Source organism: Coenobita brevimanus, chromosome 92, assembly GCF_032717465.1.
Source record: "Coenobita brevimanus isolate Jiangsu-jjx chromosome 92, ASM3271746v2, whole genome shotgun sequence".
In the NCBI taxonomy this organism is placed as follows: Eukaryota; Metazoa; Arthropoda; class Malacostraca; order Decapoda; family Coenobitidae; genus Coenobita; species Coenobita brevimanus.
The window spans coordinates 11,402,119-11,419,343 of record NC_137045.1 but is presented as its reverse complement, the minus strand read 5'-3'; the positions used below and the strand labels follow the sequence as shown (position 1 = coordinate 11,419,343).

Sequence of the window (17,225 nt, the reverse complement as noted above, 5' to 3'; positions counted from 1 at the left end):
CATATTCTAGTGTAATCTCTTGTTATAAATCAGCCTTGAAGACCGAGGGATGGCAGCTTTAGGCCAGGTTAGGGAAGAAAATAAAAAAAAAGGTATACCGTAGTGAAAGAGACGCTTGGGTTCAGAGAGTGTCAGGTTATCAGGAAGGAAAGTGTCAAGGTCATGGCCTGATAACGAGGGAACTTATCATAGCCGGGTTTTATAGACTCGCGTTTTAGGTGTAAGGTTGACATAGCTGTGTTCTGCGGAGTATGCGATGGAAGCGTGGCCTTTACACCATTACTACGAGAAGTCACCAGTATGCTCAGTAAAATCGTATGTCAGTAATCAAGAGAGAGAGAGAGAGAGAGAGAGAGATTCTGGCATCTGCAAACCAATTCCTTTCACTTGACCTGACAACTAACAATTTCCGTTCCATCCCACTTTACGTCTGACCCTCCAATACATCAAAACCCTGCCACTTCCACTCACCCCACCATTCCTTTACCAGTTCTTTCTTACTTCCCTCCTATCCCTCCTTAACCCTCTCCCTGTATTTGGTTCAGGCAGGGAAGCAGTTGTCTCCCCTAAATTTGTCTCCTAGTTTTCTCTTCCGTAGTTCTGTCTCCCCTAGTGTTGTCTCCCCTAGTTTTGTCCCCTAGTTTTGTCTCCCCTAGTGTTGTCTCTAACGTAACAAATACTAACTAAGTTGCTTGCTAGTTTAGTGCAAGTGAATAGCACTGTCTTCTGTATAGAGTAACAACTGTGTGATTGATGTTACACCAGTGAAATAGTTTTTGCACTACAAACCGTTGTTCACTGAGTGAAGCCAGGTGTTTATTTTGATTTCTCCCCAACATTCCATTGTTATTTTCTTTTTTCCTTTTTCTCCCAGTGAATCAGTTTATGGTGTATTTCCACAATACATGGTAAGCTAGATCATACCATAGCAAGTAAATTTTCTTTACATTTTACACAGTTCATGGTAAGTTAGGTTGTACCATAGGAAGCAGATTTTCTACTCTTTTTACACTGGTAAAAGAATTCATGTAGGTTGGCTTGTGCTACAGCAGGTGGATTTTCTATTCTTTTTATACTGTTAAAGGAAGATAGTATACAAAAAGTAAGTGAATCTCCCTAGAAATTCAATTTTTCATTTATAGAGTAAATTGTCCATTTTTAACAACATCCCTTAACCAGTTGTATATTATTTTTATTTTCAGTTGTTCACTGAGAGAAGCTAGGTTTTTATTTTGATTTTTTCCCCAACATTCCATTGTTATTTTTTTTTTGTTTTTGTTTTTCCTTTTTCTCCAGTGAATCAGTGTATGGTGTATTTCCACAATTCATGGTAAGCTAGATCATACCCTAGCAAGTAGATTCCATTTTCATTTTACACAGTTCATGTTAAGGTAGGTTGTACCATAGCAAGCAGATTTTCTGTTCCTCTTACACTGGTAAAAGAATCCATGTAGGTTGGATTGTGCCATAGCAGGTAGATTTTCTATACTTTTTATACTGGTAAAGGAAGATAATATATAAAAAGTAAGTGAACCTCCCTAGAAATTCAATATCTCATATATAGAGTAAATTGACCATTTGTAACAACATCCATTAACCAGTTGTATACTATTTTTTATTTGTGTGGGATTGTGGAAATATTGCTGCAAAATGCCATCTACCCTAAAGGCCTGCCAGGAGTGTACTGGTCGCTTTGCGGCTCAGTATTTTTCAAATTACTTTTCGACGCCTGTGTGCAAACTATGCATCTTGAGAAAAGATCTAGAAAATGGTTTAGCTGAATCGCAGAGAAATTACAGGGAACTCAAGGCAGAGTTTGAGACACTGAAAGAGTTTGTAGTGGCAAATGTAGGAGTCAGCAACAGCACTCGAGAAGGAAGAAGCGTACAAACCGAGCTCGTACAAGCCCCCGCCCATCAGGCAGTCACAAATAATAGTGTATCAGTATCTTCCTCACCCAGCGATTCAGTACGTTCCTCGCCAAGCGAAGTCCCCTTTACTATGGTAAGAAATGGCGCAAAACCCGGAAAAGATTCGAGGAAGCATCTTCCCATAACTACGTATAATCGCTACCAGATCCTTGCCGAAGCGGTAAATGAGACAGAAGAAACAAGGCTTATTGGGGACTCTATTGTACGCAGTCAGCTGGAGGAATTTTGTGGACGTGCCCCCATCAGCAGAAAGAGGTACTGTTTTCCAGGAGGTGGACTAAGTGATATCACAGAAGCCTGCGATGAGGTCACAAAAGACGCAAATGATCAAACTCTATACGTTATCCATGTTGGTACAAATGATCTGAAGCGCAGTAGATCTGAGGAATTGCTAGCAAAGTATCATGAAATGATCAAACGATTCAAAACTAAGTCCACAAATGTGATAATATCTGGTATACTCCCAAGGATCAAGGCAGAAAATAGTTTCTATGATAAGGCCTTCAGCACAAATAACCGGCTCAAATCTCTCTGCACGCAAGAGGGAGTCGACTTTGTCAATCTGTGGGACCAGTTTTATGAGCAACATACTCTATTCCAGAAAGATGGTCTCCATTTGAACTCAGTAGGAGCGGCACGGCTAGGTAGACTTCTACACGATAATGTTGCCCTCTTCAGATCAAAAACGCGGCACGTCCAGGAACAGTAACCTTAACGTAAATACCCACAAAGTCAGATCACCAACTGTTCGGAACGGAATTAGAGTCTGCTATGCTAACGCACGTAGTCTACGTAACAAGTTTGAGGATTTAGAATCTCTAATTTACCTAGAAAATTATGACATCATTGGCATCACAGAGTCCTGGATTAACACATCTGACCGTGACTTTCTAGCGGAATACTCACTAACAGGGTACAATATTTTCAGCTGTGAGCGACCACATCGAGCTGGTGGCGGTGTTTTACTATATGTGAAAACTAGTCTCCATCCCCTTGTGCTATCCAAACCCAGTATTACCAACATAGATGCCAGTTATGTTCAGCTAAGTATTAATTCACACAAAATAAATATATGTCTCATCTATCGTCCGCCAGCACAGTCAACTGAGACAGATGAAAAACTTTATGATCAAATTGCGGAAATTTGTTGTCAAGAGGATAGCGTAATTTTTGGAGACTTTAATCTACCGGTAACAAAGTGGGGTGAACCACTGACGGCACACTCAGGACAAGAGCTTTATACGAATCTTCAGGAAAGCGCCCTTTCCCAACACGTAGAATACCCAACGAGAGGAAACAATATCCTAGACATCATCTTGACTACAAATGATAACCTAGTCAACAACGTTGAAATAGGACCTGAGTTTAGTTCCAGTGATCATCGAACTATACAGTTTAATATTACTACTGAAAAAGTAAAAGAAACGGAGAGCAAAGAAAAGGTCCCAGATTATCGTAGAGCTAATTTCAACAGGCTCAGAGCGCTACTTGCAACTGCAGATTGGAATCAAATGTCTGAAACCGATGACATAAACCAAGCATGGGAAATATTCACCGAAAAATTTAATGAAGTGGTAAAGTCATGTGTGCCACTACGTAACAGACGTCCAGCTGGAAATAGTAAACCAAAGTGGTGGTCCAGTGAAATAAAAAGTAACTTAATAGCCAAAAAACAGGCATACCATAAATATAAAGCTACACAAAATAATGATGATAAATTACAGTATGATAATCTACGCCGCACATCGAAAAGACTTATTAAACAAAGCAAAAGAGCACTGGAGATCCACATTGCTAATACGTGCAAATCAAATCCTAAAGAATTTTACAGTTACATTAGAAAGAAAAAGGTTATGACTACATCAATAGGTCCTCTAGAAACAAACAATGGCAGACACACTGAAAATGAGGTCGAAATGGCAAACATTCTTAACGATTACTTTGCGTCTGTTTTTACAGTAGAAAACACCACCAGAAACCTACTGTTACCCACAAACCAAGCAAATAGCACAGTCCTTAGTAACTATGCTATCCATAATAATGATATCCTTTCAGCCATAAATAGTACGGACATAAACAAAACCCCTGGCCCCGATAAAATATCACCGAGAATTCTCAATGAAGCAAAACATGAGTTACTGCTGCCACTCTCTGTCTTATTCAATAAATCATTAAGTACTGGGAAAGTTCCACGCGAATGGAAACTAGCAAATGTAACACCAATTTTCAAAAAAGGAAATGAGTCGCACCCAGGAAATTACAGACCAATCAGCTTAACATCAGTAGTGTGCAAGTTAATGGAAAAAATCATAAGAGATAAAATAGTTAATTATCTAGAAGAAAATAATATAATTAAAGACTCGCAACATGGATTCAGACATCGTCGTTCATGCTTAACTAACTTACTGGACTTCTTCCATGATGTTTACAAATCATACGATGACTCAAGAGCAGTAGATATAATTTACCTCGACTTTCAGAAAGCATTTGACACTGTCCCTCACAAGCATCTCATGAGAAAAATAGAAGCACATGGAATAAAAGGAAAGACGCTAAAATGGTTACAAGACTGGCTGTCAGACCGAAAACAGCGAGTTGTGATAAACGGAAAGGAATCCAAATGGCGTAATGTGATCAGCGGCGTTCCCCAAGGCTCAGTACTTGGACCGATACTTTTTATTATCTATATAAATGACATTGATGAGGGTCTAAATTGTAAAGTATCCAAATTTGCAGATGATACTAAAATAACCAGTAAAGTCACTTCAAAATTACAGTGGCAGCAGTTACAAAATGACCTTAATACTTTAGCAAGCTGGGCAGAAAAATGGCAAATGAAATTCGACACAGAAAAATGTAAAGTACTTCATATTGGAAGTAACAATGTCCATGCAAATTACAAAATGAACAATATTCAGTTATCAAGTACAGACAGTGAAAAGGATCTTGGTGTGATAATATCAAATGACCTAAAACCAAGCAAGCAGTGTACCGATGCGGTAAAAATTGCAAACAAGCTAGTGGGTTTTATTGGAAGAACTTTCGAGTTTAAATCGGAAAAAGTCATACTTGCCTTGTACAACTCGCTAGTGCGCCCCCATCTTGAGTATTGTGTGCAATTCTGGTCTCCGTACTACAGAAAGGACATTGAAAAATTAGAGAAAATTCAGCGAAGAATCACAAAAATGGTACCACGACTTAGAAACAAACCATATGAGGAACGCCTTGAAGAACTTAAATTATTTAGCCTAACGAAGCGCAGGTTAAGAGGGGACCTTATTGAAGTTTTCAAAATCATGAAGGGATATGACAACTTAGACATGAATAAACATTTTGATATAGACCGGTCGAGTCAAACCAGAAGTAATGGCTGCAAAATCATGGGAAAACGATTCCAATCCCACGAAGCAAAATACTTCTTCTTTAACAGAGTTGTAAATATCTGGAACAGATTACCCTCAGATACCGTGAACAGTATCTCAATTGAGACATTCAAAAACAAATTAGACAAGTATTTGCATGAAAATCCTCAGCTGACTCTTTTTCTGTCCGAATAACTTGCTTTTATAGCTACGGTACATATAAGTTCATGCCCCCTTAGTCTACAAGACACCCCGTAAACAATGTACCCGTACATAGTGTTGCGTCACGATATTATACATTTCCAATTTATTCGGTGCAAACAAAGCGATATAAGCACAGATTAGGATCTGCACAGATAACCCTGAGTTAACGGTCACTACTCTTACTTTCGACCTGTGATGGGCTGTGGATCACTGAGGGTCCCTGTTAGTCAAGTGACCACCATCGGGATTTTTTAATGTACCAGGGGTCACTGCTTCAGGATGAAACTTGTGTACTGTCCCACATGGGAGAGTTCCTTGTCTCAGTGGAGTGAACGGAGCTATTGCCTGATTGACTGCTGCCTACCTAAAAAGCGCCAGGGAAGGTTGCCGCACCACCCCTAAACATCCACTCTGTGCATTGCACATCCACACTGTGCACTGTGCAGTCCCCTTTTATCTGAGACACCCGTCCTATATACTTTTCAGTCTCCCCAGCGCAAAGAAAGCAATATAAGCACAGATTAGGAGCTGCACAGATAACCCTGAGTTAACGGTCACTACTCTTACTTTCTGACCTGTGATGGGCTGTGGATCACTGAGGGTCCCTGTTAGTCAAGTGACCACCATCGGGATTTTTTTAATGTACCAGGGGTCACTGCTTCAGGATGAAACTTGTGTACTTGTCCCACATGGGAGAGTTCCTTGTCTCAGTGGAGCAAACGGAGCTAGGGCCTGATTGACTGCTGCCTACCTTAAAAGCGCCAGGCAAGGCTGCTGCACCACCCCTAAACATCCACACTGTGCAGTGCGTAGCTTCCACGTTATGTCCACAGACTTCCCATTAACTCAATGTAACTGGTTTATAATGTCATGCCGTAACTATTATTTTATTTGTTTACTTTCTCTTTCAGGTTACTCTATCGGGTAGCTTATAGATAAAGTATTATAGAATGTGACTTTTCCTTTCCAATGTTTCCTATAAAATTTCCATGTCAGTTTTTCCATGCTGCATGGTGGTTTTTCTCACTTTTTCCTGGAGGGTTTGGTGGTGGGGGGAGCCTTCTTGCTTTCCTATCCTTATCCTTCAACATGTAGAGTTAGATCTTGTAGTCATAGTTTTCTCTAACAAGCAGCCTCGAAAGGACCATAAGGTCTGTTGCTGTTTGCTTTCCTGTGTAATCCTGTGTAATCCCCTAGTTTTGTCTCCCCTAGTGTTATCTCCCCTAGTTTTGTCTCCCCTAGTTTTGTCTCCCCTAGTGTTGTCTCCCCAAGTTTTGTCCTCAAGTTTAATCTCCCCTAGTTTTGTCTCTAAGTTTTTGTCTCCCCTAGTTTTGTTCCTAGTTTTGTTCCCTAGTTTTTTCTTCCCTAGGGTTGTCTCCCCTAGTTTTGTCTGAAATGAAGGTGCATCGTCGTGCAACTCAAAATAATTCTATAAACATACCGAAGCAGCTTTGAGTACAGTTAATGTGATGTATTCATAAAGGAAAGCCTTCAAATCATTACATAACAATGGTTTAGGGTGGGGAGAGAGAGCTTTATTGAACATGATGATTGATGAAACTATTTGTGTGTATGTGTGTGTGTGTGTGTGTGTGTGTGTGTGTGTGTGTGTGTGTGTGTGTGGTGGAGAAGGTGGGAGCGAGGGGGCGGAGATTAGATTTCAAAAGATTTTTTGTTCCTTTTTGGTGTCGAATATCCAACACTAAAAATAATGCTGAGAAAAATCGTCTTGCATTCGTAAGAGCAAATTTATACGTAATATATCATCGTAGGGAAGAATTTAAAGGATTTGTTGAGGAGGAGGAGGAGGAAGAGGAGAATGGGGGGGGGAGTATTTCAGCAGATTTCGTAAGGATTCTTAGAGCACCGAAATCTCTCTCTCTCTCTCTCTCTCTCTCTCTCTCTCTCTCTCTCTCTCTCTCTCTCTCTCTCTCTCTCTCTAACACACACACACACACACACACACACACACACACACACACACACACACACACACACACACACTTCTAGCAGCGGGAGATCAAAATTAATGAGACGGTGTGTGTGAGAGAGAGAGAGAGAGAGAGAGGGAGAAAGAGATCCTTCATAAATTACCGTCATCCATCTTGCCGGCAGTCCATACAAGGCAACATGGGCCAGCGAGGATGAGTTACGGGGCTGGAGTGGTGAGAACTGCTTGTGTATAGTAACAATTCACCAACGTTTTGAGAGAGAGAGAGAGAGAGAGAGAGAGAGAGAGAGAGAGAGAGAGAGAGAGAGAGAGAGAATTGGGTAGGAGGATGAGCTGGGATGTGCGTGTGTGTGTGTGTGTGAGAGAGAGAGAGAGAGAGAGAGAGAGAGAGGAGGGGGGGGGATCTGGGTTGGAGGGTGAGCTGGGGTTTGATATATGACTTAATCTGATTAGACATACAGACATACAGCCGTGGCAGTGCATCAGGTTTAGGGTTGTAAAGAAAGATAAAAAAAAAAAAAAAAGCTGCTTGGGTAGAAAATAATAGTATTCTTTTTTTTTTTTTTACCTCCTCTGTTTTGTAGTTCCTAAAAAGAGACAGGCCAGAGAAAGGGATGGGGGATGGAGTTATCCCCGTACCCTGAAGATTGGGTCTATGAATGTGCGTGGATGTAGTACGATTGAGGCTAAAAGGGAGGAGACTGGGAGAATTTTTGTGAGAAGAAAGTTGGATGTGTTAGCTTTGAGTGAAACGAAGATGAAAGGGAATGGGGAATCTATGTTTGGAAGTGTGAATGGAAGATTGTCAGGTGTTGATAGAGGAAGGGCAAGAGAAGGTGTGGCCTTGTTAGTGAGTCCGGAAGTTCAGCAGTGTGTGATTGAATGGAAGGAGGTGTCATCGAGACTGATGTGGGTGAAAGCGAAATTTGAACGTGAGTTGTGGGTGTTTGTGAGTGCATATGGGCCTGGTAGTGAAAGGGATGAACAAGAGAGGGAGTCTTTCTGGAATGATGTTGATGAGTGTCTGCAGAGTTTTGAAGCGAATGTGAATGTGGTAATGATGGGAGATCTGAATGCTAGAGTGGGAAATGTAGCAGTTGAAGGTGTAGTTGGTATGCATGGTGTGCCTGGAAGAAATGAAAATGGGGAACGAATGATAGCGATGTGTGTTGAGCGAGAGATGGTGATTGGGAATACGCTGTTTGAGAAGAAAGATATTTATAAGTATACATGGGTGAGACAGGAGGGTGGAAGGGTTGTTGATAGAGCCTTGATGGACTATGTGGTTGTGTCTAGGAATGTAATAGGAAGATTGTTGGATGTGAGAGTTCTGAGAGGGGAGGGTGGAGGTATGTCTGACCACTACCTGGTGGAGGGAAAGTTAAGAGTAGGAAAGAGATGGATGAGAGCTAGGAGGGTTAGGTGTGGCAGGGAGGTTTTGAAAGTGAGTGAGTTGGATAAAAGAGAGAAAAAGATAGAGTATCAGGAGAAATTGAAAGATGAGTGGAACGCAGTGAAAGATCGGGAAAATGGCAGCGTGGAGGAGGAATGGCAGTTGTTTAAGAGTGCTGTGGTGGGGCATGCAGAAGAGGTGTGTGGTGTGAGACGTGTGGGTGGTGGTGTAAGAAAAGGAAGTGAATGGTGGTGCGAGGAAGTAAGTATGGCTGTGGCAGAGAAGAGACGTGCATATGAAGTGTGGCTGCAGAGGAAGGATGAGATGTCATATGAAAGGTATAAGGAGAAGAGGAATAGAGCGAGAAGGGCTGTGCGTGATGCTAAAGTGGCAGCAGATGAGAGGTGGGGTAGGCGGCTGACAGAGAATTTTCAGCAGAATAAGAAAATGTTTTGGAAGGAGGTGAAAAGGGTGCGAAAGGGAGAGTCTGGGAAGGAAGAACGAGTAAAAGCAGAGGATGGAAGGATGTTAATTGAGATGGATGCAGTAAGGAAGAGATGGGCAGAGTATTTTGAAAGATTGTTAAATGTAGAGGAGGAAAGGGTGGCTGAGATTGTGGCGGATGGAAGGGTGCAAGGAATAAATGTGTTGGGAGAGTTGAATGATTCTTTGATCACGAAGGAAGAAGTGGAGAAGGCAGTAAAGGAGATGAAAACAGGGAAAGCTGCAGGTATGGATGGGTGTGTTGTGGAATGCCTGAAGGGTGGTGGAGTGACTATTGTTGACTGGTTAGTAAGATTGTTGAATGTGTGCTTTGAGAAAGGTATGGTGCCAATTGACTGGGCAAGTGCTTGTGTGGTCCCGTTGTATAAAGGCAAGGGTGATAAGTATGAATGTACTAGCTTTAGGGGTATAAGTCTGTTGAGTGTTGTAGGTAAGGTGTATGGTAGAGTGTTAATTATGAGAGTTAGAGAGGGTACAGAGGGAGTGATTAGTGATGAGCAGTGTGGCTTTAGGAGAGGGAGGGGATGCGTTGATCAGGTGTTTGCTGTGAGACAAGTGTGTGAAAAGTATTTAGCGAAAGGCAAGGATGTGTTTTGGGCATTTATGGATTTAGAGAAAGCGTATGATAGAATTGATAGGGAGGCTTTGTAGACTGTTTTAAGATTGTATGGACTTGATGGTAGGTTACTAAAAGGGGTGAAAAGTTTTTATGTAAATAGTAGAGCGTGTGTAAGAGTGGGAAATGCTGTGAGTGATTGGTTTCCCGTGAGAGTGGGGCTGCGACAGGGATGTGTGATGTCGCCTTGGTTGTTTAATATTTACATGGATGGTGTTGTAAGGGAGGTGAATGCAAGAGTTTTAGGTGGTCTGAGTCTGGTAAATGTTGATGGAGGAGAGTGGAATCTGAAGCAGCTGCTGTTTGCAGATGATACTGCACTGGTGACTGATTCAGAGGAGAGATTGAGACAGTTGGTAGAGGAGTTTGGAAGGGTGTGTGAAAGGAGGAAATTGAAAGTAAATGAGAATAAGAGTAAAGTGATGAAGTGTACGAGGTTGATAGATGGTAGGGGGATGAATATAGTTTTGAATGGTGAGTTGCTTGAGGAGGTAGATTGTTTTAAATATCTAGGGTCACATGTTGCTGTGGATGGAAGAATAGATGCAGAAGTGAAGTTTAGAATAAATGAAGTAGGAAAGGTGCTGGGAGGAATGAAAAAAGTGTTTAAATGTCGTTCGCTTAGAATGGATGTAAAGAGATGGCTGTATGAGGGTGTTGTGGTACCGACTGCATTATATGGGGCTGAAACATGGAATATGGGTGTAGCAGAGAGGAAAAGTTTGAATGTAATGGAGATGAGATGTCTGAGGAGTATGTGTGGAGTGACGCGTATGGATCGGGTGCGAAATGATGAAGTGCGAAGGAGAACTGGAGTTGTTCGGGAGATGGCTGGTAGAGTTGAGCAGAGGGTGTTGCAATGGTTTGGACATATGGAGAGAATGGATAATGAGCGATTTGTGAAAAAGATAACTAGATCTGATGTGAGAGGTGTAAGGCTGAGAGGAAGACCACGAATAGGATGGATGGACAGTGTGAAGAGAGCGCTGGATGCGAGAGGGATGTCTGTTGAGCAAGGAAGAGTGGCTGTGCGTGACAGAAATAAATGGAGAGAAATTGTGAATGAATAAGTGATGACCCAGCCCTGAGGCGATATTCTCCCGCATTTGGTCTGATCAGCTAGTCAGGTCAGGTGCGGGTAAGGGGATGGGTCTGTTATGATGTGGCAGGGGTAAACCAGTTCTGCTGTCGGGCCCTGCTGCGGATGTCACTGATTGCATTGCCCAGTTGACCCTTGTGCGGTGTGGTGCGGTGAGGATCTGTCCGTTCTCCCCTTTGGGGCTAAGATGCAAATGAATGTGTTTGAATGGATGAGTAAATGGAGAGTGAGTCGTCCTGTCTCGGCTACCTCCCTTTCCTTGGGGGAAGCAGCCTAGGTATATAGATAGATAGATAGATAGACCTAATTTTTGACATTGTGAGTTATGAGGGTTAAATCAGACGTGAAATTGTTCCACTGTGTCAGGTTTGGAATGTGAAGATTCTGAATAAAAAAATATATATATAATTCATGTAAACATCTAGAAATATGGGAAGTTAATTTGAGTTAAAATCTGAACTATCTCTGTAACCCCTTTTCTTACGGTTTGTACTGAATGGCGTAAAAATTATAGGACATGTTATAGACTTTGGGGAGGGAGAAGACTGATGTGGAGCTAGTCTGGGTGAAGAGAGGAATAAGTGAGGGAGAGGAGAGAAAGGGGTAAGGGAAGGGGGGAATAGCGTGAAGAGGGAAGAAAAGGGGACACAGGGAGAGGGATAACATGAAAGGAGAAGGAAGAGGATCGATTATGGAGAGGGGGAAAGGGGTAGAATGAAGAGACAAGGAAGGAGGTCGAATTTAGGGAGGGGGAAAGGGATAGAATGAAGAGACAAGGAAGGTCGAATATGGGGAGAGGAGGAAGGGGATAACATGAAGAGAGAAGGGAAGGGGAAAGGGGGTAGTTGGAAAAGAAAAAAAAAAGTGACTAGGGAAGGTGGGAGGGGTGGTGATGAAAACAAGAAGGGAGAACCGGGGGGAGGGAGTCGAATATGAGAGAGGGGGATAGTAGAAAGGGAAAGGGAGGAGCGGGTAACCAGAAAGGAGAACCGGAGGGAGAGGAAGTGGTCGCATTCGAGAGGAGGAATTGAAAAGGGGAGTGTAGTCAGACTGGGCGGGTAGGGGGTGAGAGGGAGCTGATGATCATGTAAAACAGACTGGACGTGGTGGGATATCCTGGGAACAACCTTGTCACCTGTGTTGGTACTCGACTCCTAGCGAACGTCACGCCTTTCGTAACCCTATAATGGCGAACGGCGAGGAACGATAGCGAACTCAGGGAACGCTTGGTGTCGGGTGATGGATTGGAATGTAATGGCGTCAGATTTTTATTGGCTGGGTACTGAGGCTTGTAGTGGAGTGGGTGTGGGATCAGCTGCTGTGTCGTGTTTTAAAAATATTTGTATTCAGGACAGAGAGAGAGAAGGATAGAGAGATATATAAGTAGGTTGGTAAGTAGGTAGGTAGGTAGGTCGGTAGGCTAATATATAGATAGACTGACGCAGATAGATACATCCATACATACAGAGGACAGAAAGTGACGGAATAGACACTATAAAATACATAGAATGATCGATAGAAAGACCAATAAACGCAGATAGGTAGACAGACAGACAGGCAGACAGACAAATAGATAGATAAGTAGGTAGGTAGATAGATAGATAGGTAGGTAAGTAGGTAGCCAGGAATATAGATAGTCCCATGAGATAATCTAAAATAAACTCACTCTCTTGGCTGAGCTTGTCACATCATCCACACTGTGACAAAAATGCATAATGAAGTAGGGAGAGAGAGAGAGAGAGAGAGAGGTTTATCATGTTAGGAAACGACAAAAATGGCAAAATCAAAATCACGGTAAGAAAAAAAAAAGTAGATCAAAGGCCAACAATAACAGCAGCAACAAAAGCAACAGTAACAAGAACAGCAACAACAACAGCATCCCAGTTAAAATTCATCAGTCAACACATCCCCCTTAAAACAACCACCACCAAAAGTGCAAGCAAAATTCCATGCCTCTCTGCAGGACATATCACCTTCAAACACACTCTTCCATTCTCAGCATCACAACCACCACCAGGACAAAACCACCAGAACAACAACACATACAGCTTTGGCAAACGTAACCCAACAGCCACAAAAAAAAAAGAGAAAAAAAGAAAAAAACAGAGCACCAATAAACACAGCCAACTCCAACACTGCACAGGCCATCAACAAACACACGCCAACCACTCTCTCCGTAGCAGCACCCAGGGGCAGAGAAGGGAGAGCCGGAACCAATTCATCTTCATAGTAAACTGGGCGATGTGTCCCCCGAGTTCCCAGCACACTCCTAACGCCAACACATCCACCACCATCACCAATACCAAAACAGAGGTGCGACGAACAGAGGCTCAGTACAATACAATCACCACCAGTAGCAACAAACACACCATAAACAAATACATTGCTTAGTGTTTACAATCATACAACACCGACAAACAGACCCCCTACACTCAAACCACAACTCCACCACCTAGATGACAGCAACGGATACAAGCCTGCACCCAGAACACAGCACCGCCACCAACACAAAACACAGATCCATCACCAACAACACAAAACACAGACAAACACACCCCTACACCCACAACACAAACAGGCAGAGCAGCAGCACCCAGGCGAGAGATCCGGAACAAATTCATCTCAATTGTAAAAAATGTCTGCCTGGTTTCCATACTTTAACTAAGTGTGCGTACGTTGCCGCCCGTTCCTACCCCCATGAGGATCTATGAAACGAGTAGATCAAATCGGTTTTATTTCAGTTACAATTACGCGTGTGTTTATTCTAGCTTCCCTCATAGCGGCGTATATGTGTGTGTCTACTCTCTTCACTGTGAGGGTTTTTTAGCTGAATATAGTCGTCCTGGGATAACGGGAATTAAATAAAACGAAGTATAAAAATAATTCTCCTCTGTGGTCGGCAGCTCTTAGCCTGAGGAGGATATAATACCGCCTTTATCTCTTCACAACTACATCTGTGTTTATTTTTATCTCCTTCACCGCCACGGGTCTCAGTTAAATAAAACCGACCGGTGAAAGCAATAGGGAAATGAAATGGACGCCATATAACAACTGGAGGCAAAAGAGAATGTTAAAGCGCTTATGAAAAATTAATACCCTCGGGCTCGTATCCTCGTCGATTAAGAAGCTCCCTAACACCTCTTCCTTACCAATTAATTTTGGGATATGGCCAGTTAATATTCTTTTGTACGTTATTTATGCAGAGTATGGTGATTTTGGAAGGATACATATAACACAGAATAGGACAGTAATGTGTAATAAGCAAAATTAATCGCTTGGGAAAAGGTGTTAGGGAGCCTCCTGAACCGACGAGATTACGGGCCACAGACTCCTATGATCTGTCTTACTTGTATTTACACTCATACTCTGTGGTCCGTGTTCTCGTTGGAGGCTCCTTTGCATCTCATCCTTAGCGATTTATTTTATTTACTACACTGTACTGTCCCCTTCTGTGTTACATAAATCCCTCCACTATCGCCGTACTCTGTGTACATAACATACAAAAGGACATAAACCACCCATATCCAAAAATAAATCGCTACGGAAGAGGTGTGAGGGAGCTTCCTTAACCGACGAGAATACGAGCCTGTGACTCAATCTCCGTTGACTCACCTGACATGTTAACTGGAACAAAATAAGATAGACCACAAGACCATGACATAGGTAAACAAATCCTTCATAAACAGCCTCCCACGAAACCCCATTCCTTCTCCAGTCGTGCCCAGGTAAAGCCAAGACAGGGAGAGAATCGCGGAGGTGTGGGGTCAGAGCCTGTTGGTCCGTGATGAAGATGCATATGGAAGACCAAACTGAATTTACACGCCGTCTCGCTTGGAGGAAGGGAAAGGGAGTGCCTGTGATTTGCTTTGCTCTCTCGGTTCTGGAGGTGTTTTCTTTGTTATTTTGTCCTGTGTAATGTGGTGATTTAGAGAGAGAGAGAGAGAGAGAGAGAGAGAGAGAGAGAGAGAGGGAGAGAGAGAGAGAGAGAGAGGGAGAGAGAGAGAGAGAGAAAAAAAAAATTATTGGAGACCCTTGCCGCTTCAATATAAGTGCTCTTTTCAAGGGTAAACAGAATCATGTGGAGATCGCAAGAGTACAACATCGTACAGTGGGAGGTTAGGGAGATTGTATATAATGGACACTTCTCCAACTCCTTCACTGTTTAAGGGATCTCTTTAGGTGGGCTGTCAATAATAATAATAATAATAATAATAATAATAAAGGACGCCATCGTAAGGAAGAAGTTAGTCAGACAGAGAGGCCTCAGGGAATTGGTTGGAACGTCTTGCAAATCGGATGAGCGTTCGGATAATGAGATGAGTGTCAGATAACGAGACAGGGAGTGTGAAGGATCGGGATGGGTTCTGTGAAGGAAGCAGTCAGGATCTGGGTGGCATCTTGAGACGGACTAGGTGGGTGATTGTGAGTAGCGTTTAAGGGAGTAGGGGAGAGTTTGCAGGACTGTGAGGGTAATGGTTCCTAATAAGGGAGTTTGCTGAGGAAAATTGGCAAAGCGAGACAGACAGTGAAAAGTTGATCACCTCCCTGGATTATGTGAGAATGGACACAAAGGACTAATACCATGCAAAGGCACTTGGCTGAGCGGTATTTCATTCTGGGTGACAAATGGTGTAATGTACAATAGTCTGACATGACCACATAAACTTTTGACAGGGTCTTCAGACGATGTAAAGGAACTTGTGACCACCAACGTATCTTGACAGTAACACCTCAGTTTAGTTCTTGACACAGTGTCGAGATAGGGTAAAGGAACATTTATCGCATTTACATATCAGCTCGCTAGGTTCATATTCGTATGTGACATAGTGTAAAGGAACTTGTGACAGTATTCACACTTATTCTTCCAAACGCAACAGTCTGGCGGGGAACTCAGTGACTTCAGCTGTACCTTATCTTCTTAGGTTCTGCTACGTAAGCTATTTATTACCACTGTACCTTTTCTCCCTCAGCCACAACGACCTTGCGTGGAACCTGCGGAACTTCATCCACAACAAGCTGGAGAAGGTTGACCTGTCGCAGAACCTAAGTGAGGTGGAACCCTGGGGCAGTTCCCCTTGGTCCCACACTGACTTGGCCAGGATGCGCCACGGCAGAGTCGGGGCGCAGGTGAGTCGGATCGGGGTACAGGTGAGTCGGCTTGGGGCGCAAGTGAGTCGGCTCGGGGCTTAGCTAAGTCGGGGCGCAGGTGAGTCAAATTAGGACACTGGTGAGTTGTTAGATGAGGAAGTGAAGAGTTGGTAGATGGGGCACAGTTGAATTGGTAGATTGGGCACTGGTGAGATGGTAGATGGGGAACTGGTGAGACGGTAGATGGGACACTGGAGAGCTGGTAGATTGGACACTGGTGAGTTGGTAGATGAGGCATTGGTGAGTTGGTTGATGGAGCACTGGTGAGTTGGTATATGAGGCATTGGTGAGGTGGTAGATGGGGCACTGGTGAGTTGGTATATGAGGCATTGATGAGTTGGTAGATGGGGCACTGGTGAGTTGGTATATGAGGCATTGGTGAGTTGGTAGAGTGGGCGCTTGTGAGTTGGTAGATGAATAACTGCCGAGCTGAGTGAGGGAGGCGTGGAGAATGAGGTATTTCTTTACATTCTGTTATCTTCTTCCTTCCCAAATAACCCAGTCTAACCTTCCCTGCCAGTTCTGGGCGGCGTACGTGCCCTGTGGTGCGCAGTTCCTGAACGCGGCGCAGGTGACGCTGGAGCAGATAGACGTGATTAAAAGGATGATTGCCCGCTACCCTCAGCATCTAGGCTACGCTCACTCATACGTCAGTAAGTTGAGACCAATTTCTCGTTAGTAAATAATTTAATCTGCAATACTTTCATCTGTACTTATGTCAATATGGTAACCAAATTTAGCTCTTTCCCGGGCTGGCGGAGCGAATGGGAAATTTACAGCACATGTGGAAATTGATGTGTTGTAATGACACTATTTTGTTTGTGTCAGAAACTATGTAGGTCAGAGTACATGCATACCACCGGTACACAAAATGCACCCCATTGGTTCAGGTTTCACATTCTAGATTCAGGGGACATAGTTCATATGATTTTACTTGCAGTTATTAGCGTTAAGTGCTGCAGAGAACTCTAAGAGCAAGCAGGCATAAACAAATTTAATGTGTGCTAAACGGAATAT

General features: G+C 43.0%; 1 protein-coding gene across 1 annotated transcript in view; it reads left to right on the top strand.

Moving 5' to 3' along the window:
* LOC145412078 (dipeptidase 1-like) overlaps window positions 1-17,225 on the top strand; it is a 210,159-nt gene that overhangs the window by 162,384 nt on the left and 30,550 nt on the right. The window contains exons 9-10 of the mRNA XM_080281995.1: window positions 16,031-16,187; window positions 16,729-16,861. Of these exons, the coding sequence (XP_080138121.1) occupies window positions 16,031-16,187; window positions 16,729-16,861 (290 nt within the window). The remainder of the gene's footprint in view (window positions 1-16,030; window positions 16,188-16,728; window positions 16,862-17,225) is intronic.